This window comes from Lepidochelys kempii, chromosome 20 (genome assembly GCF_965140265.1).
Source record: "Lepidochelys kempii isolate rLepKem1 chromosome 20, rLepKem1.hap2, whole genome shotgun sequence".
Lineage (NCBI taxonomy): Eukaryota > Metazoa > Chordata > Testudines > Cheloniidae > Lepidochelys > Lepidochelys kempii.
The window spans coordinates 24,562,427-24,587,274 of record NC_133275.1 but is presented as its reverse complement, the minus strand read 5'-3'; the positions used below and the strand labels follow the sequence as shown (position 1 = coordinate 24,587,274).

The following is a 24,848-nucleotide window of genomic DNA, read 5'->3' as shown; positions in this document are numbered from 1 at the left end:
CCACCCACGCCCCACCGGCCCCCAGGGACGCCGCTGAGCCCAGAACCTTTGCTCCTTCAAAGCCTGGCGCTCGGGGCCAATAGGGCCACCGGGGGGGCTGCGCTCAGGCCCTGAACTTGAGCCAACCTCAGCGTTGCCCCTTCCCCAGCCCAGCTGGTCTGAGCGTTGTCCCTGCAGCTGGGGAGGGGCAGGGCCCCAGCGGGCGAGGCAGGATCCTGCCTCCACTCACCCCGGCCCCAGCTCCCCGGGACCCCTCCCAGCCCCTGCTGCCTGGGCCCCACTCACCAGGTGAACATCAGGCAGACCAGGGTGCAGACCAGAATCAGGACCTGGTTAAACATGGCAGAGTGCGTCCGCTGGATGGCGCGGTGGAGATCGTTCTGCTGGGACGAGAGGCGGGGGCTGGGGGGGCGCTGAGGGGCCAGGCGCTGCCGTCCCCTCCCAGCCCCGGCAGGCAACCCACGCATGCACACTGAGCCCGGCACACCTGGGACAGCAGCAGAAATCCCAGGCCCAGCGGGTACACTGGGTGCTGCTCATTGGCATGGAGTGTGCCCCGGGGGTGGGGGGGGCGCAACTGTCCCCCAGGGGCCCTGCAGGATGGGGCCAGGGAGCCTTTTGCCACTCAGCTGGGATGGGTCTGTCTGAGAAGGGCCAGCACAGAGGCAAGGGGGGAGGCGGGCCAGAGCCGTGTCCCCCACCCCTGGGTGAGCCCCCCCTTCCCCAGCCTTGAGACTCACAATCATGTTCTCCAGGGCGTGCTTGGCCAGCCAGCAGTTCAGGAACACCGGGATGAAGAGATTGCGCAGCGGGGGCCAGAACACCTGAGCAGAGGAGGGGCCGGGGGGAGGTTAGCAGTGGGGGGGCAGAGCCCCCCCCCCAGCACAGGACAGACCCCTCCCAGCAGCAGGAATCTGCCCTGCCCTGTTATTTGCTGGATGTAGGAGGCTGAGGTCTGGTCAGGGCGGGGGAGGGGATGGTGTCTTGTAGGGATCCCACTTCTGCCACCATGGGCCCCTGTCCTAGGACAGCAACATGCCAAGGTGTGGGGGTGATGGAACGAGGGGGGTTTTGAGGGAAGCAGCGAGATAAGGGTTGGGCTGGGATGGGGTGGTTGGTGGGGAGAATGGGATGGAGAGGTTAGCGGGAGCGGTGGGATCTTTTGGGGCAGAGTCTGGGGGTGTAGTGGGGGAAGGGGGTTAGTGGGGCAGGGGATATAGTGGGGGAAGGAGGGATGGGGAGGGGGCCCCTGGCTCAGACTCACCGTGATGAGGAAAGGTGCCGTGTTCATCATCTCCAGCATGAAGGGAACCCGCAGAACCTGCTCCCACAAGTTCCCCTGGTGACGGGGGAAAGGAAATCAGAACCCAAGACCCTCCCAGCGGGAACAAACAGTAACTGATCCTCCTGCCCCTCATCCCCAGTTCACTCAGGATGGAGGGGCATCGGCTGCCCTGGGCTAGGCTAATGGGGGGCTGGGGGTCGGGATTCAGGGGACCAGCTGAGCTGGGGGGTGCAGGATGAGCAGTTTCCCGAGGTCCTCTCTACACGGCTCTATCAGTCTTTCACCAAATTACCAAAGTCTGTTGTAAAGCGGGGGGGAGTGGGGGGGCTCCACGGTGCTTGTCTCCCCCCTGGTCCCACAGCTTTCATGTTACTGCTCAAAGTGGGGAGGTCGTTAAAAGAAACGAAGGGGAAAGATCTGGGAACACCACCCCCCCAAGCCACCTGGGCGGAGAACTGGCCTTGTCAATAACAAGACTTGGGGGGGCATTAAATACATCTACCCTGCCCCCCCACCCCCGGCTTCAGCCTCTCCCCTCCAGTCTCAGCCCCACTCCCCCCATCACCAGGGAATGGTCCCTCCCTGCCCCCTCTCTGCCCATCCCCCCCGCCAAAGAGCTCATCACTCCAGGGGTGTCTGCCAGCTGCCCCGGGCTGGGGGCGAGTTCCCACGTATTGGGGGATTGGGGATGGGCTGGAACCCCGAGGGCCAGATCCTGAGCTGGGGTAAACCAGGGTGGGTCTATTGATTTACACCTGGGCAGAGTCTGCCCCCCCTGTCTTGTTCAGAGGGACCCCCCTGCTGTAGCAGGTGATAGCAGCAGAAAGGCAGAGATCCCGGGAGGGCGTCAGAGGGGAGGCAGCTGCGGTACCCGCCTCCCAAAGAGAGTCCAGTGCCAGGGATTCCTGCCCCCGGGGCCCACTGCGGGGCAGGGGAGTTGGTTCAGGCCAAGGCGATTTGCACGGAGAAGCCCCCCACCCCCTGCCCCTGCCCCCCGGTTATACCTTGTAGCCGAGATACACCAGCAGCATCGTCTCCAGGAAACTGATCAAAGCCACCAGCACCTGGGGGTGGGGGACACAGGGGGGGTCAGTAAGGGAATGACGCTGATAGCCCCACAGGGAGCCCAGATCTTTCCCCACCAGCGCAGGGCCTCGGGCCATCGCAAGGGACTGGGAGGGGACCCCAGCTCCTGCCAAGCAGCCGGCGGTCCAGCAGGCCCCAGGATTGAGGCTAAGATTGTGTCATGGGTATTCACGGCGCCCGTGACCCATCCCTGACTTTTACTAAAACTGCCTGTGATAAAATGGGCAGGAACTGGGCAGCCGCGGGGTGGCTGGGAGCTCCACCATCTGAGGGTCCCCCTGCCGCCCGTGGCGCTGGGGAGCTGCGGGGATCCCCCTGCTGCCCATGGCGGTAGGGAGTTTGGGGGCCTCGCTGCATCAGGCGGGACCCTGCAGCTCCCAGCCTCCGGTGCTGATCCACGGAGGTCTTTGGAAGTCACGGAGTCCATCCGTAGCCGTAATGATCCCCTGGGCCCTTGGCCAGAGGGCAGATATTTCACGTCAAGGCTGCCGCTGCTTTCTCCACCCCCACCCCCACCCCCAGGCCGGCTGGGGCTTCGGAGTCCTGGGCCTTCCTGGCTTCTGCTCTTCGGGTCAGATTGGTTCCCTTGCCCCTTGTATTGCCCTAAGCTGTTGGGCACCATCTGCCCAGTGGCTGTTAAACTTTGCCAGGTGACCATGCCCCACCCCAGAGGTGGCTGCATGTCTGTGCTGGGTGAGCGATCCCTGTGTGGCGCTGCTGCGTGGCTGTTATACAGCAGCTGCATCCCACCCCAGAGCCAGCTGCATTTCAGCGCCCAGAGAAGCAACCCCTGGGATCCTTTGGGAGGAAAGAGGCTGGTGAAATTGCAGACACGCCACCTCCCTTGATAACCCCTGTGACCAGCTCAGTACCCTCCCAGTGGCAGGGGTCCCTCCATGTGTCCATCACACCCCCAAGGCAACCCCCCCAATACTGGGACACAGACTCCTAGGCACCCACAAGTCACTAACCCCCATGCGCTCCAGCCTCCTGCTGCTCCCCCTGGACACCCCCACTCACCTGCAGCCCCCAGAGGGGCAGAGGCCTATTCACCCAGATAATCGGAGTCCTGGAAGAGAAAAGACACATTGAGGGCACGCTCCAGAGCTCCCCAGCCCTGGCCCAGCCAGCTCGGCGTCTCCGGACACTTACCAGTCAAATTTATGCAGGTGGTGAGCAGAGTGGTTTTGCCTGGGGCAGCCCCAGCTGGAAAAGCAGAAGGAGACAGACAGACAGACAGACTTCTGAGCCCCTGGCCATCTCTCCCCGGAGGCGGAGGCCAGTCACCGGGCCGGCCCTGGTTTCTGCCCCCCACCCCAGAGTGCCCGCTGTGATCTCCATGCCGAGGTTGCTCAGACAGCCTCTCCTGCCCTGCACGTGCAGGCGGCACGTTCCTGGCCGGGGGGAGTGACTGGCGCCCCGGGCCGAACCAGCAAACCAGGTGGTGCCCGCGGCAGAGAGCATTCTGGGTAACGAGGCATGTGGGGTCTGCCCATGGGGCGCCCGTGCCCACCCCACCCTTTCTGTGCGGTTCCCGGCATGGTGCTGCCTGTCTCTACTGGCTGCCCTCAGCTGGGGGGCTCTGAGCTAGTCACAGCCGGGACGGGGGGCCTCACTCACCAGCCCCCTCGGGCCTCCTGGGGGTCGTCCAGCAGCACCCGGATGATGTACAGGAGGCAGCTGAGCAGCTTGAGAGAGAAGTTAAACAGACGCACCCGCAAACCTGAAACACACACGGGGGATGAGACTGGCAGTGCCCCACGGGCCACACTGGGGTCAGCACGGACTGCAAGGGCAGAGCCTCCACCCCACTCCCTACAAGGGAACCCAGGAGTCCTGACGCCCAGTCCTCCCTGCTCTGACCGCTAGACACCACACTCCTTCCCAGAGTTAGATAGAACCCAGGAGTCCCTGCCTCCCCTTTTCCCCCACTGCTCTAACCACTCCCAGAGTTGGGGATAAACCCAGGAGTCCTGGATCACACCCAGGGATTCCTGCCTCAAGCCCACATCTTATGGTGAAGCTAGAGCTAGCTGGGCACCAAGAAAGACAGAGTAACGCCCATGAGGCGAGGGAGTTGATGGGGCCAGAGGGGAGAAACAGGAGGTTCCCGGGGGCTCCGAGCTGTGTTTCAGTCCCATCCCCTGTGGCCCAGGCAGATCCTGTTTGGGGCCCCGGCAGCTGTAGACCCACAGAACCGTCCATCACCGCGGGCTGGCCATGCCCTGCCCTAGCCATCCCAGACTCTGCACCGGGCCCCCCCCCAAAACCCCTCCCAGGACTCAGGGCGGCCAGAGCGACTCACTGGAGCGCTGGTTCTTGATGAAGAAGAGTTTCAGCCGCTCCTTGAAGGTGTTTTCGTTGATGTAAAACGCCACCTGGACCCTGCGAGAGAGATGGGGGCACAGAGTCAGCCGGGGAAGAGCTGAGGCTGCGGGAACCTGCCTGCTTGGAACAGGGCTCCGAGCCCTGGTGATTCTGGGCAGATCCCAGCAGCCTCTGCTGGACCTTAGTCAGCACCAGAGACAGCTCCCCAGGGTGCCACCTTCCCAGACACAGTCCAGGGGCTTTTATCCACACAGCGCCGCCGGGAGGCAGGGCAGGATCAGTGACTCACCCACGGACACCCCAGGGAGTCGGTGGCAGAGATGGGTGGCCACCCCAGATCTCCGAGTCCCGGCCCAGTGCCTGCATCACACGCCTGGCCACTCCCCCTGGGGTCCTGTCGGATTGGGGTCCCCTTGTGTCTTGGGCAGGCAGAGCCCGGCTGCTCCGGGCCCCCACCCCAGCGCATCACTTACTGCTGGGCGCTAATTGACTGGCAGGACCATAAGCTGGACTCGCTTAGTTTGGCCTCCACCGATTGGCATCTCGTTAGCTGTGATCACTGAGCCAGAGAGGGAGCCCAGGGTGGTACCAGGCCAGTGGATGCCAGGCTGGAGGGGTGGGGGGAGGGATGCTGACAGCAGCGATGTGCCAGGACACAGGGAGGAACCAGACATTTGGATTCCAAAGCCCCCTGCGCCGCTGTCTGCCCCCAGAAGAGCAGTGGAGATTGGTCCCTGCCCCTCGGCTCCGCTCCAGGCCCGTGGGCGGAAGTGCTGGCTCCGAGACCTGCGAGGCTCCATCAGATCAAGGGCTCAGGTTATGAGACCAGCCCACAGTCCCGGGCTCCCCCCAGCTCTGCTGGTGCCCCTCAATTCCAGCCCGCAGCCCCCGGCTGCCCCAGCCCCAGGCTGCCCCCACACCTCGGTTCTGACCTGCAGCACCTTCCGAAGTAGCTCACTACGTTCAGAGACATCCCTCAGGCTGAGCCAGCTCTCCGGGCCGCCGGAGAAAGACCCCTCTGGCCTCCCCCTTGCTGGACAGGAGCTGATAGGCTGCCCCCCAACTGCTTGCAGGGAGACTCAGCCCAAACCCTCCTGCATCCCCACGGCGCAGCCCTGCTCCTAGAACCGGCCATCTCGCCGCAGGTGCCACATCCCACCCCGGCCCCGTGCCCAGCCACAGGCCTGGCCGAGCGGCTCCCAGCTCCCCACACTGGCACATTTGCACTCCCACTGGGCCACGAGGCACCAGCTCTGGCAACCTGTGTCCTCAGGGCAAGGACCGTCCCCCGTGCCAGAGCTGGGAAGAGAACCCAGGCGTCCTGCCCTGCCGCACTAGCCATGGCAGGCAGCCATCTCCCCACCGCCAGCGAGCGGCTCCCTGACGTCTGCTGCGGGGATGCTCAGCTGCTGGTCTCTTCCCGTCCCTCCCCATAGCAGCTGCCCCCTTTGCATTGGTCAGGGACCCTGCATCAGTCACCCCCATCATAGGACAATGCGCCAGGAGGAGGGAGGCAGCACTGTAATTTCAGGCACTCCTGCTTGCTTGAAACCCAGGACTTGGCTTTTCCCTGGGAACCAGTGGGCATGGGGGGCAGGGCTGGGTTATAGCTCTGCACTGAAACCTGGGCCCAGCACCTGGCATCAGTGCGTGAGAGCAGCCTCGTGACATTCATCCACCAAACGTACAGAATTACGTTTCCAGCCCTCATAGTTTGCAAAGGAAAACTTTAAAGAACATCAGAACAGCCATCCTGGGTCAGAGCAGGTCCCTCCAGCCCAGTGTCCTGTCTTCCGACAGTGGCCAGTGCCAGGTGCCCCAGAGGAAATGAACAGAACAGGGAATCGCCCAGTGATCCATCCCCTGTCACCCATTCCCAGCTTCTGGCAAACAGGGGCTAGGGACACCGTCCCTGCCCATCCTGGCTCACAGCCATTGATGGACCTGCCCTCTAGGAACTTATCTAGTTCTTTTTTGAACCCTGATATAGTCTTAGCCGTCACAACATCCTCTGGCAAGGAGTTCCACAGGTTGACTGTGCGTTGTGTGAAGAAATACTTCCTTTTGTTTGTTTTAAAGCTGCTGCCTATTCATTTCATTGGGTGACCCCTAGTGATTGCATTATGAGGAGGAGTCAATAACACTTCCTTATTCACTGTCTCCACACCAGGCATGAGTTTACAGACCTCTGTCATATTCCCCCTTAGTTGTCTCTTTTCCAAGCTGAAAATTCCCAGTCTTATTAACCTCTCCTCATACAGAAGCCGTTCCGTCCCCCTGATCATTTCTGTTGATCTTTTCTGAACCTTTTCCAATTCCACTAGATCTCTTTTGCGATGGCGTGACCACGTCTGCACGCAGGATTCAAGGATGAATACTGGATTTGTACCATGGATTTCTATAGAGGCAATGTGACATTTTCTGTCTTATGATCTCTCCCTGGCTTAATGATTCCCGACATTCTGGTCGCTTTTTTAACGGCCGCTGCACACTGAGCGGATGTTTTCAGAGAACTCTCCACAATGACACCAAGATCTCCCTCTTGAGTGGTAACAGCTAATTCAGATCCCGTCATTTTATGTGTACAGTTGGGATGATGTTTCCCAACGTGCATCACTTTGCATTTATCAACATTGAACGTCACCTGCCATTTTGTTGCCCGGAGGATGGGAGGACATGTGAGGCCACAATGTCTGCCTGGGTCTGCAGAGAGCCTGAGCCCATTGCTGTGAGATGGGGAGCTGCCCTGAGTGTGACTCTCGCAGGGACACCGGGGCAGGGGCAGGAGGGACACGTCCCTGACTCCCCACACACACACACACCTTTCAGGACTCACCTGGCAAGGAAGGTGCCGTGCCAGAGCCACAACCCTGTGGGATTTAACCCAGGGGCTGACTCTCCCCTGCCTCCCAGACAAGCCAGCTGGCCAGACAGAGCCTTGGCACTAGGCATTCAGACCCAGGGCAGGACCAGACCAGAGTCAGGGTGGGGGCAGACCACCATTCTCACAGTAGCCATGGCTGGCGTGACCCACGCCAGGAGGACAGGTGGCCTCCGGGATGGAGGTAGAAACCTCTAAAGGCTGGGGTGCCAGGTCCCGGGGCCATCAGAGACCCTGGGGCACCGGTCCCCAGGGCTATTTCACCAAGAAGCCACTGAGCTGGTGGGAGTTGTCATCATCAAGCTGGTCTCCTCGCGGAGAGAGGCCCTGGTTTGTTATCGTTGGGGTGGCCAGAGCCGGGCGCCGGTTTGTTATCGTTGGGGTGGGCGGAGCTGGGCGCTGGCTTGTTATCCTAGGGTGCGCAGACCCCTATAGTGTTTCGTTAGCATAGGGTCAATCATGAGCAGCTGCATTCACCCGTATGGTAATGGAGGGTCATGCAGAGGTCCGTGTGCTGGTTTGTTATTGTAGGGTCTCTAGGTGCTTTGGGGGCTGAGCCAACCAACCCTATTCCTCAAGTGCCGCCCTGCAACAACACCCCCCCTTAAACCTCCTCACCCGGGCGCCAGCCCCCGCAGCACGACTAAACCAATCGTCCCCCCCATCAACACAGGTAGCCTCAGAAACCCCAATCCTCATTACACCCGGCTGCCAGGACGCAGCCGTGAAGAACAGCCCCCAGGCTGATCGTCCCCACCACCTGCTCCCAGTTACGGCTCCCATGGCTGCTGGCAGGGGCGCTCCGAGCCGGGGCGCTCGTTGCAGCTCACACGCCAGACAGGCCCCATATTTCAGCACTCCCTGCCTGGCCCTGGGGCTCCCGGCTTCCCAGCCGCAGCGCAACCTGGGGCGGGGCTGATCAAATCAACCTCAGCCACATGCCTCGGTAAACGTGTCCTGCCGGTAAAACCCACTCCAGTTGGACGCCTGGGCCCGGCGCTGGTGTCAGTCTGGATTCAATCAGGGCAGTTAGGGCCTGATCTCGAGTGTTCCCCGCTTTCCGAGGGGGGCTGGGGGAAGGCTTGGGGGGTGTCTGCAGGTGGGGTTCATGGACCCAATGCAGGGGAAGGGTGGGTGAGTCAGGAGGGGTAGAGCTCGGAAGGGCCTTGGCAAGCAGCGAGTGGTGGGCAGGGGGTGGGGAACCAGCTGGTGCAGACGTGGGGGATAGGAGGGGGGACGTGGCCCCTGCCTGGCCCAGCTGAACACACAGTGCTGGGGGCAGCATGGGCAGCTCCCATAGGCCCCTGGGACGACTGAGATCAGAAACCAGCCCCCATCCCCCCCACTTCAGGCCAGGAAGTCACACCAGACCTGCCTGCCCCGGGTCTGCTGATGCTTCCAGGGCTTTATCCAATTGGTTCTGCTCCATCTGCGTCTGCCCCCGGGGCCCAGCTGTGGGGGACGTGGGTCACCTCTCCAGCTCACCCTCCCTGGGCCGGCGGGGGCAGGGGCACCAACATATCAGGATCCAGGGGGGCAAGGGGCCAGCTCAGCCCCTCCGGGGGTGCCCTGTATCCATTGCAGGAGATACAGGCGGAACAAAGCTGTTCATTCCCGCTGTCAGCTGCTCTCAGCGTTCCACTTGGCACAGCCCGCGCGCCCAGAGCCAGCCTTTGCCCCACCCGGCCCCGGGGCACTCAGCCGCCAGCAGATCCCTGCCCCCCATGCACCCCAGAAAGGCCCCAGGGCTGCTGCCAGAGCAAGGCCTCCTGCCCGGCAGGGCTCCGCCAGGTGCAAAATGTTGAACCGGCTGAGACACACGCCAGCCCGGGAGCAGATGACCAGAAGGGACCGTTGTGATCAGCTGCTCTGACCTGCTGCATGCCCCCCTCCCCCAGATCATTCCTAGCGCAGACCCTAGATAAATGCTCCCACCACCACATCACAGCTAACTGGCCAAGAGTGCCCCCTGTGACGAAGCGGGACTGTTCTTAATGTTTCCTCTGAATAGTGTGGGGGTGCCTCAGTTTCCCCTATGCATTTCTTAAGTATCTAGGTGGTGGGATAAGGTTGTATGATCATTGCAGAGCCCTAGAGGGCAGGTGTGTGCAGGGGTCTGGACACAGGGAATGGCCGACACCCTGTTTCCTGGCAACTGATGGCCTGGGCCCTTCCCCCCTGCAAGGTGAGAGCTAAAGGGTTGGAGAACAAAGGAATCAGGTGCCCTCCTGGCCCAGGAAAGGGACAAAGCCCGGGGGGTTGGGGAGGCTGTTTCAGTTTGGTGCTGGCTGGAGACATGGAGTGAAGGGCAGACGTGGTTGTCTGGCTCACTGCCCCCCTCAAAATGGACCCAGCTGAGGGGTCCTGTTCTCTGCACCTACAAGCTCTGTGTCAGACCATGTCCCTGTTGTCTAATAAACCTTCTGTTTTACTGGCTGGCTGAGAGTCCCGTCTGACTGTGGAGTTGGGGGGCAGGACCCTCTGGCTTCCCCAGGACCCCGCCTGGGCGGACTCACTGGGGAAAGTGCACGGAGGGGCAGAGGATGTTGAAGGTGGAAGCCGGGTGAGCTGTGTGTCCTGCAGACAGGCTGCTCCCAGAGAGACTTCCCCGGACTCCTGCCTGGCTTCATGGGGAGCAGTTCCAGAGCTTCGCCTGGGGATGCCGTGACACCTTTGTCTGTGTTGGCCCTCAGTCCTCCCTTTGTAAGAGGGTGGGAATGATCCTTGGTGAGCTCTCTGGGGGAGGGACGGTCGCTGGGGACCCCTGGAGCTGGGTTGTGGTCTGTGTGCACCACAGCCGGATACACCTGATTAACCACAACAGATCTTCTCCAGCTATAATTTCCACACAGCCTCTGCCTGCTGGGCCAGATCCAGGCTGGCACGTAAAGCCCTGGAAGGTTCCCCTAGCTGGCACCAGCCGGCAGCCCCGGGTACCTGCTCAGGCTGCAGGGATCTGGCTCCAGGCGGCCTCTGCCCAAGGGGAAGGAGCAGGGGCGACGGGGGGACAATGAGTTGAGGTTGAAGAGGATATCCCCCCCACTCCTTCCTGTCCACACACCCCCCCCCCGCATCTCCCTGCAACAGCCCGGGGTGCAGCTAAGCTACCCCCATATCCCTCGCTCCAATGATCAGGCGCTGGAGTCAGGCAGCAGCTGGTGACTGTCGCTGGAAGCAGGCTAGGAGGAGGGGTGTGGGTGGATTGGGGGATGGGGGTGGGAAATGGGCTTCAGGGAAGCTCTGAAAACACCCCCCACCCCCACCCCCAGTCTGGGCTCGCAGCTTCGTTAACCCCTTAGGAGCTGCTAGATCCCAACAGCCCCAGGCCACCGAGACTCGGGTCACTGGAAGCACAGACCCAGACCAGCCTCACGCTGGGCTTCCCCCTGCCCCCAAGCTCTGCCGCTGCCCCTCACTCCTGACCTGCAGCGCCCCGCCGCTAACCCAGCCCCAGGCTCCTCCCACCCCCCAGCTTCGCGGGTGCCCCTCAAGCCCGACATGGAGCCCCCCTCTGTCCCAGCCCTGGGCTCCCCCAGCCAGCTATGCTGGTGCCCCTCACCATCCAGGCCCAGAGCAGCAGGGACTGGCTGGCCCAGGGGGGTGGGGAATGGGACACGAGGCCTTTCCCCTCAAGGGGACAGCGGCTCCAATCTGACCCCAGGGGCAAGGTCTCCAGGGGGACTGGCTGGCTCAGCCGAGAGGCTGGGGACTGCATGAGCCATGGAGCATCCCCCGGGGGATCCCTCAGAGCAGGGCTGGGGGTGGGGGTGGGGCACCCAGCCGCTGCCTGGAGTCCTTGCCCCCACATGGTGCAGCAGGGGGGCTCTCACTAGGGCAGCCTGTGCCCACACTGGAAGTGCCCCATGGACACGCGACACTGTGGGGAAAGCCCCCAGTGCCTGCAGCGGCCCGGGGGGACACTGCTGCACCATCCCATGCCCCATGCATGCCAGTCAGAGCCAGGGAGACCCCCGGGGACACCAGACAGAGCCCCACGCACTGCCCCAAACCCCCACCCCGTCCCCTGCCCTGCCACAGGGAAAGCGCCCAGCTCCACACACCCTGCGGGACCTGCCCCCATGCTCAGCAGCTCCACACAGAGCCGCCGAGGCCCCTGCTGTGCCCAGGAGAAGCCAGGCAGCCCCCCGGGAGATCCCATGCAGCAGCCGCCAAGGACCCTGGGGCGCCAGGTGACACCTCAGGCGCTACGGAGAGCCACCGAAAGCCAGCCGGTGGCCCCTGCCGCTGCCCAGAACCACCCAACATGGGCTTCCCAGTGTCCCCAGGACCATGCCATCCGTTCTGATCCGGAGCTTACACCTTCCCCAAGAGCTGGGGGGAGAACCCAGGAGTCCTGGCTCCCAGTGCCTCCTGCTCTAACCACTAGACCCCACTCCCCTCCCAGAGCTGGGAACAGAACCCAGGAGTCCTGGTACCCCACCCCCCAGATCACCAGACCACGCTGCCGCTCCCTTCCGCCCCGAGGCAACACCTCCCCATTTGTCCCCATCCCTCTGGCTGAGGGCCCAGAAGCGGCAGGCGACACTGGCATCAGCAGGGGCAGGGAGCATGGGGGAGGCTCTCGGGGTGGTGGCACCGATCGGGGGAGGGAGATTGAGCCCCCCTACCCTGTCCTCAGAGAGGGAATGGGGGGCAGGGGAAGACGAGGGGCCACCCAGCGGAAATCACGCACCCAGCTCCCAGGGCAAAGTGTTTCGGGCAGGCGGGCAGCAGACTCAGAGCCCAGGCCGAGAGCCCGGGGAGGCTGCGGCAGGCAACACAGGAACCAGGGCATGGGGGCCCCGCCCCAGAGAGCCCGACGCCCCCAGGACTGCCTGGGCACAGCTCGCACCAGAGGTGGGCTGGCAAAGCTGGAGCAGGGACCAGCCTCTCTGGGGCCCCCCATCCAGCCCGCCCCGCGCGCCCCTCGCCCAGCCCCCCCACCCTGCCAGCGCCCCATCCAGCCCGCCCCGCGCCCAGCTCCCCCACCCTGCCAGCGCCCCATCCAGCCCGCCCCGCGCGCCCCTCGCCCAGCCCCCCCACCCTGCCAGCGCCCCGTCCAGCCCGCCCCTCGCCCAGCCCCCCTACCCTGCCAGCGCCCCATCCAGCCCGCCCAGCCCCCCCACCCTGCCAGCGCCCCATCCAGCCCGCCCCGCGCGCCCCTCGCCCAGCCCCCCCACCCTGCCAGCGCCCCGTCCAGCCCGCCCCGTGTGCCCCTCGCCCAGCCCCCCCACCCTGCCAGCGCCCCATCCAGCCCGCCCCTCGCCCAGCCCCCCCACCCTGCCAGCGCCCCATCCAGCCCGCCCCGCGCGCCCCTCGCCCAGCCCCCCCACCCTGCCAGCGCCCCATCCAGCCCGCCCAGCCCCCCCACCCTGCCAGCGCCCCGTCCAGCCCGCCCCGCGCGCCCCTCGCCCAGCCCCCCCACCCTGCCAGCGGCCCGTCCAGCCCGCCCCTCGCCCAGCCCCCCCACCCTGCCAGCGCCCCGTCCAGCCCGCCCCGTGTGCCCCTCGCCCAGCCCCCCCACCCTGCCAGCGCCCCGTCCAGCCCGCCCCTCGCCCAGCCCCCACCCTGCCAGCGCCCCATCCAGCCCGCCCCGTGTGCCCCTCGCCCAGCCCCCCCACCCTGCCAGCGCCCCGTCCAGCCCGCCCCTCGCCCAGCCCCCCCACCCTGCCAGCGCCCCGCGCGCCCCTCGCCCAGCCCCCCCACCCTGCCAGCGCCCCGCGCGCCCCTCGCCCAGCGCCCCGTCCAGCCCGCCCCTCGCCCAGCCCCCACCCTGCCAGCGCCCCGTCCAGCCCGCCCCGTGTGCCCCTCGCCCAGCCCCCCCCCCCGCCAGCGCCCCGTCCAGCCCGCCCCTCGCCCAGCCCCCCCCGCCAGCGCCAGGGTGGGGCCCCCCGCACCTCTCGTCGGCCTGCCAGTCCCCCAGCAGCAGGTCGCGGAAGCGGTAGCGCGGGGGCAGGGGCAGAACCTCCTTCTCCAGCTCCGCCATGCCGGCTCCCGACGCCGCCGTCCCGCCGGCGCTCGCCTGCGCCCCGGCGGCTGCCGGGCACCGGGCGCCGCTAGCCAGGGCGGCCGGCTACGCCCGGGGCCCAGGGGCACGGCGGGGCGGCGCGGGCGCCCCGGAGCCGCTCGCCGCCCGCCGCCCGGGCTGGGGAGGGAGGCCGGCAGCCGGCGCCATCGGCCTCGGCTCGCCGGCCGGGGGGCGGCAGGTGCCCGGCTCCTGCAGCAGCCTGGGAGCTGCCCCCGCCCTGGCTGCCCCCCGGGGCGCTGCCGCTCGCCCACGGCCCGGCCCCCGGCGCTGAGCGCGGCTCGGTCTCCGGCAGGGACGGCGGGGGGGCGTTTCCAGCAGGAGGGGCCGCGCCGACCCGCCCCTCGCCGGGGGGCCGCTGCCCGGGCTCCCTCCCTCTTAACCCCTCGGGCTCCGGGGGACAAGATGCTCCTCCCTGCCCCGCTTCTAACCGCCAGCCCCCACGCCCCTCCCAGAGCCGGCATAGAACCCGCCCCCCTCTCCCAAACCACCAGACACCACTCCCCCCCCCACGCTGGGGAGAGAACCCAGGAGTCCTGGCTCCCAGGACCCCTCTTCTAACCGCCAGCCCCCACGCCCCTCCCAGAGCCGGGATAGAACCCGCCCCCCTCTCCCAAACCACCAGACACCACTCCCCCCCCCACGCTGGGGAGAGAACCCAGGAGTCCTGGCTCCCAGGACCCCTCTTCTAACCGCTAGCCCCCACGCCCCTCCCAGAGCCGGGATAGAACCCGCCCCCCTCTCCCAAACCACCAGACACCACTCCCCCCCACCCACGCTGGGGAGAGAACCCAGGAGTCCTGGCTCCCAGGACCCCTCTTCTAACCGCTAGCCCCCACGCCCCTCCCAGAGCCGGGATAGAACCCGCCCCCCTCTCCCAAACCACCAGACACCACTCCCCCCCCACCCACGCTGGGGAGAGAACCCAGGAGTCCTGGCTCCCACCTGCCCTGCTCTAACCACTAGACCCCACTCCCCTCCCGGTGGTGGCCGTGAACCCCTGGCGGCTGCATTCACGGACAGCCTATCATGCACACCCAGGAAGAGACTCCAGCTCCTGGACCTCTCTGTGTGCGCCCCTGCACTAGCGTGTCTCTCTCCCCCAGCACCATGGCGCCCTTCCTCTCCCCTATCGCACCCAGCTCCCCCCCCATCCCCAGGCCCTGTTCTCTGCCGCTTCTCCTAGGCCAGGGCACCTCACCCCCACCCTGCCCTCCACAGCGAGCTGCTTACACTGTGTCCGTGCATCACGCCAGGTGCGGCCTGGCATAGGAGACACCTTGCAGGTGGGCCCAACCCATGTATGGCTTAACCCCTGGGTTGCCAACGGCTCTACGTACCTGGGTCCACCACAACTGGAAGCATTGCCCCGGGCCGGGGATATGTGCCAGGGGAGCGCCCGCCCTGTGATTTTGATGGCCCAGGCAGGGGGACCCCGGCAAGGCCGGTCTCTTTCCCTGGAGGGTTTGCAAAGCTGAATGTGCCCAGAACTGAGGAGCCGCAGCACCACCCTCTCCTACCTGCAGCTCACCAGGAGCCCGGGCAGTGCTACCCCTTCCCAGCACCCTCACCCCTGGGCTCCTTCCTGGGCTGGCAGGGACAAGAGGAACCCGGGTCAAAAGCAGGATGGATGGAGCAGGCAGGGCTAACAAATGCACCGGATCTTCCCAGCCTGCTGCTTTACCGGGCACAAGCCAGGGGGGGCGGGAACAGGAACCCACCGGGGGGGGAGTTGCGTTGGGTGGCTTAGAGAAAGGGGGCCTCGGAGCCAGGACTCCTGGGTTCTTCTGGTACCCGATCACCCCTCCCTGCAGCAGTCCCTGCTCCAGGACAGCAGAAGCCAGTGCAGGGTCCCCATCAGGATGCCAAGAGCACTGACCGTACAGCCCCCTGCACGCAGGCAGCAGAACCTCCCGAGCTCGCTGCAGCGCCACCAGGGCCCCGCTTTCGCCAGGCACCTGCTGCCCCCTACTGGCCGACAGGGGAACCTCCCATTCCCAGCAGCTGGCCCCCCGGGGATGCTTTCCCCATGGAACAGATCACAACCTGCTGGGGGGACCCCCCCCGGGCTGGGCTTGGGGAGCGGGAGAGGCAGGAGTCGGGGCTTGGAAGGGGATGGGAAACGCACAGCGCCACGGGCTGCAGCCGCTCCTGTTCTAGGCACCTCGGGCGCTGCCCCATTTGCCCTCCCAGCCTGCTGGGGAGGCAGGGCTATTAGTGCCACTGGACACATGGGGAAACCGAGGCACGGAGACACTACACCACTGGCATGAGATCACACGGAGAGGCTGCAGCACAGCAGGGACTTGAAGCCAGGTCCATGAGGCCCCAGCTGGTATCCTGGGCCCTGCTTCCCCACCCCCGCCCCCAGCCCAGTGCATAGGGACTGGGGCACCCCGTAGGGTCTGTGACAGGCTGCTGCTGGAGAGTGGCTAGATCGTCCCTGAGCTAGATAGTGGTGGGGGGGCCCACCCACAAGCCCAGCTCACCTCCAGGCCTCGGCCACGTCAGCAGCCCTCAGGCACCAAACAGGTCGGAGGCGAGCACCAAAGCTTTCCCCAGACAGCACAGGCCCAGCCCTGCCTCCCCGCGCTCCTGTTCACTCCATGCACCAAGCACTGGTGCTGTACCGCTGTTGAACAGCTGCCATGTCCCACCCCAGAAGTGGCTGCATCTGAGCGCAGGGGCAAAGGACCCCTGTAGAGACCACCCCTGCACCACAGCCTAGAGGCGGATGCTCTTGAGCAGGTTCAGACCCAGCACAAGGGATGCAGAACAGCTCAGGTGCTCCCTCCCACTGTCCAGGCTGTAAGGGGATTTGCCCACCCTTCCATGTCACAAGCAGGCATGTGCCCTGCCATGTAGGTGTCTCTGGCATCCTGCAGCGGAGGGGGATGTCGTGCACCTGCCAGACCAGACCGGTGTGGAGGGGCCCAGTCTTTGCCCCAAGCCAGCCACACCCCCACAAGTCAACTCCCCACAACAGGCTGATCCATCTCCACTGGCAGCTTCACAGCCTTTATTGGGGGCTGATGGGCAGTGCCCAGCCCAGTGGGGAGCAGAGCACCTGGCTCCGCCTCGTTAAAAACCCAACCGTTAATTACAAACCGTGTACAAAGGCGGGACGGGACAGTAAAACAAAAAGAAAGCTTAAAATCATTCCCAGGCCCCCTTCTTAATGAGCTTGGAGGCTGCTGGGTTTTAACTCTTTTGACCCCACAACCCAGGCCCTGGCACTGCTCCTGCCACGAGCCCGATTGAGGGCTCCCGTGTTACCCAGAACCCTTTGCACAGAGGAGCTCTGTGCTGCAGACTCACCGACCCCCCCTCGTCCCATGGTGGAGACGCTACGAAGAGCCGTCACTGCTGGGCACGGGCATCAGAAGATGGGGCCGGCTGGGCTACAGGTCTGACCCCTCCCACTCCCGGGGTATCTGCTGGGGGCGGGAAGAGCTGGGATAATCCAGGTCAAGAAGAGATTCTCTGTGCTCCTCCAAGCTCATCTTCTTTGGAGGGGACAGGGAGTGAAAAACAACCTCCCCCCCCATCCCCCCATCACTCCAGGGTGATATTGACCGAGGCCAGGGCCTCCACAGCCCATGGCGGGTACCGCTCCCGGCTGCCGTACATGGTTCTCATGAAGTCCCGAACGAACTGCGGGAACCTCTGCTCCACGATGCTCTCCCGGATCGACCGCATCAGATTCAACTGTAGGGGAGGGGAACAGATTACACCCTGAACAGCTCAGATACTTCCCACGTCCCCTCCCCACCGACTGGGGACAGACCCAGGGGCTCGCCACACACCCAGAACCCGCCTGGCTCCCGGGAGGAAGCAGCAGCAAATTTAACAGCCCTGCTGTGCCCCCCCAGCCTCCAGGGCTGTTAACGCCCGGCCTAGAGGGCAGCACTCCGGCGGGTGGCGCCCTGGGGACCCACCTGGTAGGCGATGTTGTGTACTGTGAGGAGGTGCATGGCAACCGTCTCGCTGCGGACCAGGGCGTGCAGGAAGGCCCGGCTGTACCTGGGACGGGGAAACGTCGCGGTGAAGGAGGTGAAGGCCCCAGGAACCGACCCTCCTGGGGCAGCCTCGGAAGGGACAGAGCTCGAGAGACCCATGGGAGCCCCTGGCGACGAGCCACGGCTGAGAGAAAGGCTGGGATCGGGGGTCAGTACCCTGGGGTGAGGGCAGCTCTGTCCTCCACCCCCCCTCACCAGGGCAGGAGATCCGTGCTGAAGGTGGGGACCCAACGCCCCCCACCCCCAAGCACCAACTCACTTTGAGGTGCCCAGCACGCAGCTGGCTCCCAGCCCATCAGCGGGGCGAGGTGGCCGCCACAGGGAGGGGAACGACCCTTGCCTGCCCCCCTCCCCCGACCCAGGGCACGCACCTGCGGCAGGTGGGGCAGTCGCAGTTCTCGTCGATGGGCCGGAAGTCCTTGGCGAACTGCTTGTTCTTTACTGGCAGGGAGCCCCAGGGCACCAGGGCCGAGCCGAAGCGCTGGGAGGGAAAGGATCCGGCTGGTCACTGAGACTGTGGCCAACAAGGGGTTATGGGGTGGGGTGTGTGATCCCAGTTACCTGCCCATCACTATGGGGCATCCCAGCAAACAGAAGAGCAGCCCAGGGTGTAGACAGACAGACTGACCCCCCCACCCCCACCCCGTTCCCTGAGTGCAGCCACTCACCGCTGTCCGGGTGGGGAAGACGCAGTCAAACATGTCGCAGCCCAGGGCAACGCAGACCACCAGGTCCGTGGCGTAGCTGGGGGTGGGGGAGACGACAGCTCTGCAAACTGGCCCGTGAGCACATCGGGTCTCAGCCTAGGGCCCCAGACACCCAGCACAAACCTGGGGAACCTCAGGAGAGGGAGCGAGACGACCCAAGGCCCTCTGGAGGGCAGGGTGAGGCACATGGGTGGGGAAGGGGTGTTAGAATTGGGGCCCTGCCCTGCCCGAGTGTGGGCCATACCTGCCAGCCCCCGGGCATCACCCTCTTGGTGAAGGGTCACATGCTCCCCTCCCATGACCCAGGAGGAAGTGGGGTAACTAGGCAGCCATGTTTCGGCTTCAACTTGCACACTAGGCCTCAAGCGCCTGAACCCCCTTGGTTCCCCGCATGAGGCGCTGCTGCCCCAGGCACCTGAACCCCCTAGGTTCTGCAGCATGAAGCACCCCAGCAGCAGCAGGTGCTGCGTAGACGGGACAATCCCTGAGCCCAAGCGGAGGGAACCAGTCCCCCGAGATGCCAAGCCCAGCCGAAAGCCCCAGAAGAAGGGGGGAGCCAGGGAGTGGACGCTGCTCGACGTCGACACCTACCCAACCCCCATGAGATAGCGGGGCTTCCCCCTGGGGAGATGGTCGGTGCTGAGGGTCACCATCCTCCAGAAGTGATCCTTCGCCTCACCGCCGCTCAGCCCCCCGATGGCGAAGCCGGGCACGTCCCGCTGCGTCATCTCTGGGGATGGAAACAGAGCTAGGAAGGTCCCGTCCCTAAGGGGGAAGGGGTAGGGCAGGATCACTCCTACCCATGCCCTCGTGAGGGTCTCCACAGGCTAAGGGGGAAGAGGCAGCTTCTACACCCCCTTCCTTCGCCTCACCCCCAGGGCATGCCCCCATCCCACAGGGTTAGTCCCCTCCAGCAGCTCTAAATCCTACCCCAAAGCCAGCCGGGAGCTTCCCGCCGCAGGCATCACGGCCCCACACAGCTCCCACGACCACAGTAGGGCTGGCGAGCCCAGACCAGGCCCTGCCCGGCTTCCCGGCAGCTCTGGAGAGGGGAAACCACCCAGCAACACAGGTACGGCCGCCCGAGATCGGGCCCGTGCCAAGGAGCTCACGGTCTATCTGGACACGGGAAGAATTACCATTGTCCAGATGGGAACTGGGGCCCAGAGGGAAGCAGGGACTTGCCCACGGTCATCCCAGCCCCCAAGTCCAGCCCATCCATCCCCGGGCTCGGAGCACAGAGACCAGCTGTTACCGGAGTGAGCAGAGCCAGGTCTCCGTTACCTTCCAGACACTTGGTGCGGAGGGCAGGGTCCAGCCCACCCTGGATGATGGCGAAGAGGTTCTGCTCATTGGGTTTGCTGTTGGCAGCAATGCAGCGGTCCAGCCAGCGAATCGACCTGCAATGCACCCGGCCCGCTCAGTCCCTGCCACCCCACAGGAGAGTTGGAGACAGCGGGGCCTCATGGATAAAGCCCTGGACTGGGACTCGGAAAGGCTGGGTTCTGTTCCTGGCCCTGCCCCCCAACCTGCTGGGTCACCCTGCGCAAGCCGCTTCACTGCCCTGTGCCTCAGTTTCACCATCTGTAAAACGAGGATAGTAATGATAGGGACCTGCTTTGGGAAGCACTTGGAGATCGATGGACAAACAGCTCAGCCACACGGGGCGGGGGGGCGAACTAGGCGAGACGGGAACGCCCTCCACTCGCCCGCAGCTGGGACCCACCAGCGATGAGGCTCCGGCCTGCCCAGGGTTAAACCCACCCCGTGGAGCGAATGGGGCGAGGAGCCTGGCACCCCACCAGGCTCCTAGGACGAGGGATAAAGCAGGGGGTGGAGGAGCCCGAGTGGGGCGCTTGCTTCGGGAAGGCTCAGCTGGGCATTATCCGCCAGCCACAGAGGTGGGGGGGCGCTACAGAGATTGGACAAACCTGTACATGGCTTCCTCCACTCGGGGCCCCGTGACGGTGCTGCTCACCACGTCATCCAGCTGCATCATGATGTCTGAGCCTAGGAAGGGAACAGGGAGAGGCAGCCTGAGCCAGGAGCCTGCGGCAGCTCCCACTTGCCTGGGGAGGGCCCCGCGAGCCAGGGGAGGGCCAATCTCTAGGGGGATGGCTCTGATTCTCTGCCCTGAGCTTCACATCCCCCCCCAGAGCCCAGAACAGGACCCAAGACTCCTGGCTCCCAACCCCCTGCCCTCCACTGCAGCCCACTCCCCTTCCAGATCAGGGAGAGAACCAGGAGTCCTGGCTCTCAGCCCCCCCAACTCTAACCACTAGACCCCACTCTGCTTTAACCAAAGGAAAACCATCCACTGCACTTAATGTCTTCTGTGCTTTGAAGACGTTAAGAAGTGGGGGTGGGGGTGTTATTTACCCACCCCTCGGGGAGCATCTGGCACTTGACGTGGTCTGAGATCTACCAGACTCATTCCACTAAGCAGCCAGCAGACGGCCATGACTTTCCGTCGTTCCCGCCGCCGACAGGATTCGAAGGAACCAGAGTGACCCGGTCCCTGGTCTCTCGCGACACTGGCGTGGCAGTATTCGAGGCCACATGCAACCCACGGAAGCAACACACCAGGGCTCAGCCCCACCGGGAGCTGGATTTCCACAGGCAACAGGGGATTAGGGTGGCAGAATGTAACAGAAGTGGGGAGGTCTGGCCAGAGCTCACCACAGGGCCTGAACTCCATGTGGAGCTTCAATAACCACAGGAGAGGATCTCACTTCCCCACTTCTTCCCCCAGAGCTCAGCAACCCTCCCGTACTGCCCCAGGGCACTGGGATAAACACTCCCAGATGAGCACCCCACCCTGCCCCGGCAGTACAGCACTGGGTCAGCACTGCCTCCAAAGGGACAGTGCCCCCCACTGAACCCCCACAGCACTGGGGCTGCAAGGGCGAGTGCTCCCTCCTGAGTTACCAGCTCAAACTCAAAATTCCTTTTCTAGGTCGGTCTGCACCTTGGGGATGCCTTTTTAAAGGATGGCCCCATTGTGTACAGCCACTGGTAGGCACCAGGGACCCAGCCAGCGGCTCCCAAACAGCACAAGTTACCCAGCGTGTTCTGGATTTCGATGGATTTCTCCGGCGTCAGCAGGATCTCTTCCCCATTGTACGGAGACTGGAAGCGGACACCCTCCTCCGTCACCTCAGACAGCTCCACCAGGGAGACCATCTGGAACCCGCCGCTGTCCTGCGAACAAGCCCATCGAGAGCTAGAGAATACCAGGCCAGGGGGTGCTGAGATTTAGGTCAGAGATACTGTCTAGGGGTCACAGGTGCAACATAGGGAGAAGGGAGGCTGGATAGCTTGAGGGAGGGGGACGGAGACTCCAGGCCTCTGCTTTGAGCCCACTCCAGGCTGACAGTGGCCCATCTACCTCAGTTGTTCCATAGGCCCCCATCACTGGAGCATCTGAGCACTTCAGTCATTAGTGAGCTTCCTTACAATGCCCTCTTTACAGATGGGCAAACTGAGGCACAGGTAGTCACTGACTTGTCCAAGGTCCCGCAGGGAGTCAGCGGCAGAGCCAGGAATCAAAGCCAGACCCCCCAAGTGCCAGACCACCGCCTTCACCACGAGGCCGCTTGCTAGTCATCCTCTCCCAGGTGCTCAGTGAGGCAAATGGTGCTAAACAGCAGCCTCAGAGGCTTCCCCGCTCGCTGCTGGGGGCAAGGGGCCCCGCTGGGGCAGCACAGAGGCATGTTAGCCATGGGCCGGAGCTTGCCCTGCCGGTGCCCAGGCTGAACCTGTAGATACATAGTACAGAAGCCGCTTCAACGTGGGATGTTCCACTAACACTAAAGGTACACTCTGTATTATCTATTAGGTGTATTACGGTAGCCCCTAGGCACCCATCGTGGCCCATTGTGCTAGGGGCTGCACATTATGTATTACGTGTATTACGGTAGCACCTAGGCACCCATCGTGCTAGGGGCTGCACATTATGTATTACGTGTATTACGGTAGCACCTAGGACCCCATGGCTGTACGAGGTGCTGTGCAAACCCTGAACAGAGCAACAGTCAAGAAAAGCCCCAGATAAGAAAGGGTTAACACAGGGGAAACACACTGGGGCTCCATGCTGCAGCCCAGCTCTGAAATGTCCTGGCACACTGCCCATAGGGGCCCCAATCCGGACCACCCACCCTGCCCAGAGGGGCCCCCGATTCACCCCTCCAGAGCCAAGCTCCCATGAGAAGCTGCCAGAGTGCCTGGCTTCTAACCTGCTCCCCCTCTCACCACCAACCCACAGGGATCAGGCCTCTGAAACCCGCCTCCTCGCCCAGCCCTGGTGAGCCCCACTCACCGTGAGCAGGTTCTGTTGCCAGTTCATGAACCCGTGAAGGCCGTTGGCTTGTTTGATGAGCTCAGGCCCCTGAGGTGGGTTTAGAAGGGTGGGAAAAAGCTTGGTTAGAAATTTGAACACAGGCCCAAGGATTCTCCAGAAATCAGAACTCCAGAAGCACCAGCTAACCGCCCCCCCCCCGCAAAAAAACAAACAAACAAACAACAAAGAACAGGCTTTTACACCCACCCGACAGACTACGCCGAGATTGCAGGGACAGGGACACTCACTGACCTCATGACCACGCGGCAGGTGAGCAGGGAGGGTCAGACAACCACAAGCCTCACTCATAGCCAGGTGGAAAAGTGTGTGTGTGGGGGGGAATTAGACCCCTGGGTGGGGGGGGGCGGTCGCGCACCGGCCTCACGCCCGGGGGGGGGGGGCGGGGGGGGGGGCGGTCGCGCACCGGCCTCACGCCCGGGGGGGGGGCGGGGGCGGTCGCGCACCGGCCTCACGCCCGGGGGGGGGGGGCGGGGGGGCGGTCGCGCACCGGCCTCACGCCCGGGGGGGGGGCGGGGGGGGCGGTCGCGCACCGGCCTCACGCCCGGGGGGGGGGGCGGTCGCGCACCGGCCTCACGCCCGGGGGGGGGGGGGCGGTCGCGCACCGGCCTCACGCCCGGGGGGGGGCGGGGGGGGGCGGTCGCGCACCGGCCTCACGCCCGGGGGGGGGCGGGGGGGGGGCGGTCGCGCACCGGCCTCACGCCCGGGGGGGGGCGGGGGGGGGGCGGTCGCGCACCGGCCTCACGCCCGGGGTGGGGTGGGGTGGGGGGGCGGTCGCGCACCGGCCTCACGCCCGGGGTGGGGTGGGGTGGGGGGGCGGTCGCGCACCGGCCTCACGCCCGGGGTGGGGTGGGGTGGGGGGGCGGTCGCGCACCGGCCTCACGCCCGGGGTGGGGTGGGGGGGCGGTCGCGCACCGGCCTCACGCCCGGGGTGGGGTGGGGGGGCGGTCGCGCACCGGCCTCACGCCCGGGGTGGGGTGGGGTGGGGGGGCGGTCGCGCACCGGCCTCACGCCCGGGGTGGGGTGGGGTGGGGTGGGGGGGCGGTCGCGCACCGGCCTCATGCCCAGGTGGTAGGTGTTGCCCAGGCAGATGCGGCAGCCCAGCCCCTCCAGCTGCCGGGCCGTGATCCCCTTCATGGTGCCCTGCGTGCCCACGGGCATGAAGACCGGGCTGAGCACGGGGCCGTGCGGCAGCCGCAGCTCGCAGGCCCGGGCCTTGCTCAGCCCGCACTCGGCCACCACGCGCAGGGACAGCGCCGGGCCGCGGCTGCTGGGCGCCGCCATCTTGGCCGGGAGTCACGTGACGCCTCCCTAGGCGGCACCATCTTGGGCACGGTCACGTGATTCCGAGCCGCCCTCGTTGCCTGGGCAACGCGGGAGCGGGGGTCGCAGCGCAGCTGTCATGTTCAGGCTTCAGCCTCCCCACTAGGCCCGAGCCCCCTCGTGCCCCAGAGTGATACTCCCCCCAGCTCTGGCCCAGGCCCCCTGCTCCTGCCCCCAAGGCCCGAGCCCCCTCGTGCTCCAGAGTGATACCCCCCCTCTGACCCAGCCCCCCTGCTCCTGCCCCAAGCCCCCTCGTGCCCCAGAGTGATACCCCCCCCTCTGACCCAGGCCCCCTGCTCCTGCCCCAAGCCCCCTCGTGCCCCAGAGTAATACCCCCCCCTCTGACCCAGGCCCCCTGCTCCTGCCCCAAGCCCCCTCGTGCCCCAGAGCGGTACCCCCCCCCACTCTGGCCCAGGCCCCCTCCTCCTGCCCCTCCATGGCCCGAGCCCCCTCGTGCCCCAGAGTGATACCCCCCCCTCTGACCCAGGCCCCCTGCTCCTGCCCCCCATGGCCTGAGCCCCCTCGTGCCCCAGAGCAATACCCCCCTGCTCTGCCCCAGGTCCCCTGCTGCTGCCCCCCATGGCCCAAGCCCCCTCGTGCCCCAGAGCGATACCCCCCCCACTCTGGCCCAGGCCCCCTCCTCCTGCCCCCCATGGCCTGAGCCCCCTCGTGCCCCAGAGCGATACCCCCCTGCTCTGCCCCAGGTCCCCTGCTGCTGCCCCCCATGGCCCAAGCCCCCTCGTGCCCCAGAGCAATACCCCCCCGCTCTAGCCCAGGTCCCCTGCTCCTGCCCCCCAAGGGCCCAAGCCCCCTCATGCGCCAGAGCAAAACATCCCC

General features: G+C 65.2%; 2 protein-coding genes across 13 annotated transcripts in view; both read right to left on the bottom strand.

Moving 5' to 3' along the window:
* The window catches only part of LOC140900750 (potassium channel subfamily T member 2-like), a 38,440-nt gene extending 24,787 nt beyond the window's left edge, over positions 1-13,653 (bottom strand). For 5 of the 10 annotated variants that reach the window (XM_073318501.1, XM_073318509.1, XM_073318503.1 and 2 more), the window contains exons 1-9: positions 13,478-13,653; positions 4,677-4,756; positions 3,992-4,094; positions 3,524-3,577; positions 3,392-3,440; positions 2,290-2,349; positions 1,265-1,339; positions 741-824; positions 286-383 (exon numbers count right to left, since the gene is read on the bottom strand). In XM_073318501.1, coding sequence (XP_073174602.1) covers positions 286-383; positions 741-824; positions 1,265-1,339; positions 2,290-2,349; positions 3,392-3,440; positions 3,524-3,577; positions 3,992-4,094; positions 4,677-4,756; positions 13,478-13,566 — 692 coding nt within the window. In that variant the 5' untranslated portion in view covers positions 13,567-13,653. Of the gene's footprint in view, positions 1-285; positions 384-740; positions 825-1,264; positions 1,340-2,289; positions 2,350-3,391; positions 3,441-3,523; positions 3,578-3,991; positions 4,095-4,676; positions 4,757-5,631; positions 8,126-13,477 lie in introns of those variants that run through there. The other 5 variants (XM_073318502.1, XM_073318508.1, XM_073318510.1 and 2 more) reach the window with 3 other exon arrangements.
* A 2,943-nt stretch (positions 13,654-16,596) lies between these two features.
* On the bottom strand, positions 16,597-23,989 carry QTRT1 (queuine tRNA-ribosyltransferase catalytic subunit 1). Of its 3 annotated transcripts, none has more exons than XM_073318727.1 (10): positions 23,742-23,989; positions 22,650-22,718; positions 21,394-21,532; positions 20,263-20,341; positions 19,616-19,731; positions 18,923-19,061; positions 18,293-18,368; positions 17,996-18,105; positions 17,544-17,628; positions 16,597-17,313 (listed from the first exon to the last, which is right to left on the bottom strand). In XM_073318727.1, exons 1-10 carry the CDS (start codon positions 23,970-23,972, stop codon positions 17,161-17,163), a joined length of 1,197 nt encoding a protein of 398 aa, XP_073174828.1. In that variant the 5' UTR covers positions 23,973-23,989; the 3' UTR covers positions 16,597-17,160. The 3 variants fall into 3 exon arrangements, with proteins under 3 accessions (XP_073174828.1, XP_073174829.1, XP_073174830.1); XM_073318728.1 differs by lacking the exon at positions 23,742-23,989 and adding an exon at positions 22,878-23,017; XM_073318729.1 differs by lacking the exon at positions 23,742-23,989 and adding an exon at positions 22,923-23,017.
* Positions 23,990-24,848: the final 859 nt, after the last annotated feature.

What these genes read in the sequence shown, in the direction of transcription:
- QTRT1 (XM_073318727.1), bottom strand. Translation starts at nt 23,972, where the DNA reads ATGGCGGCGCCCAGCAGCCGCGGCCCGGCGCTGTCCCTGCGCGTGGTG. An exon ending in GGCAACAGAACCTGCTCACG is followed by an intron (nt 21,533 to 22,649) that starts GTGAGTGGGGCT and finishes GCTTGTTCGCAG; the next exon opens with GACAGCGGCGGGTTCCAGAT. An exon ending in CGAAATCCAGAACACGCTGG is followed by an intron (nt 20,342 to 21,393) that starts GTAACTTGTGCT and finishes TTCCCTTCCTAG; the next exon opens with GCTCAGACATCATGATGCAG.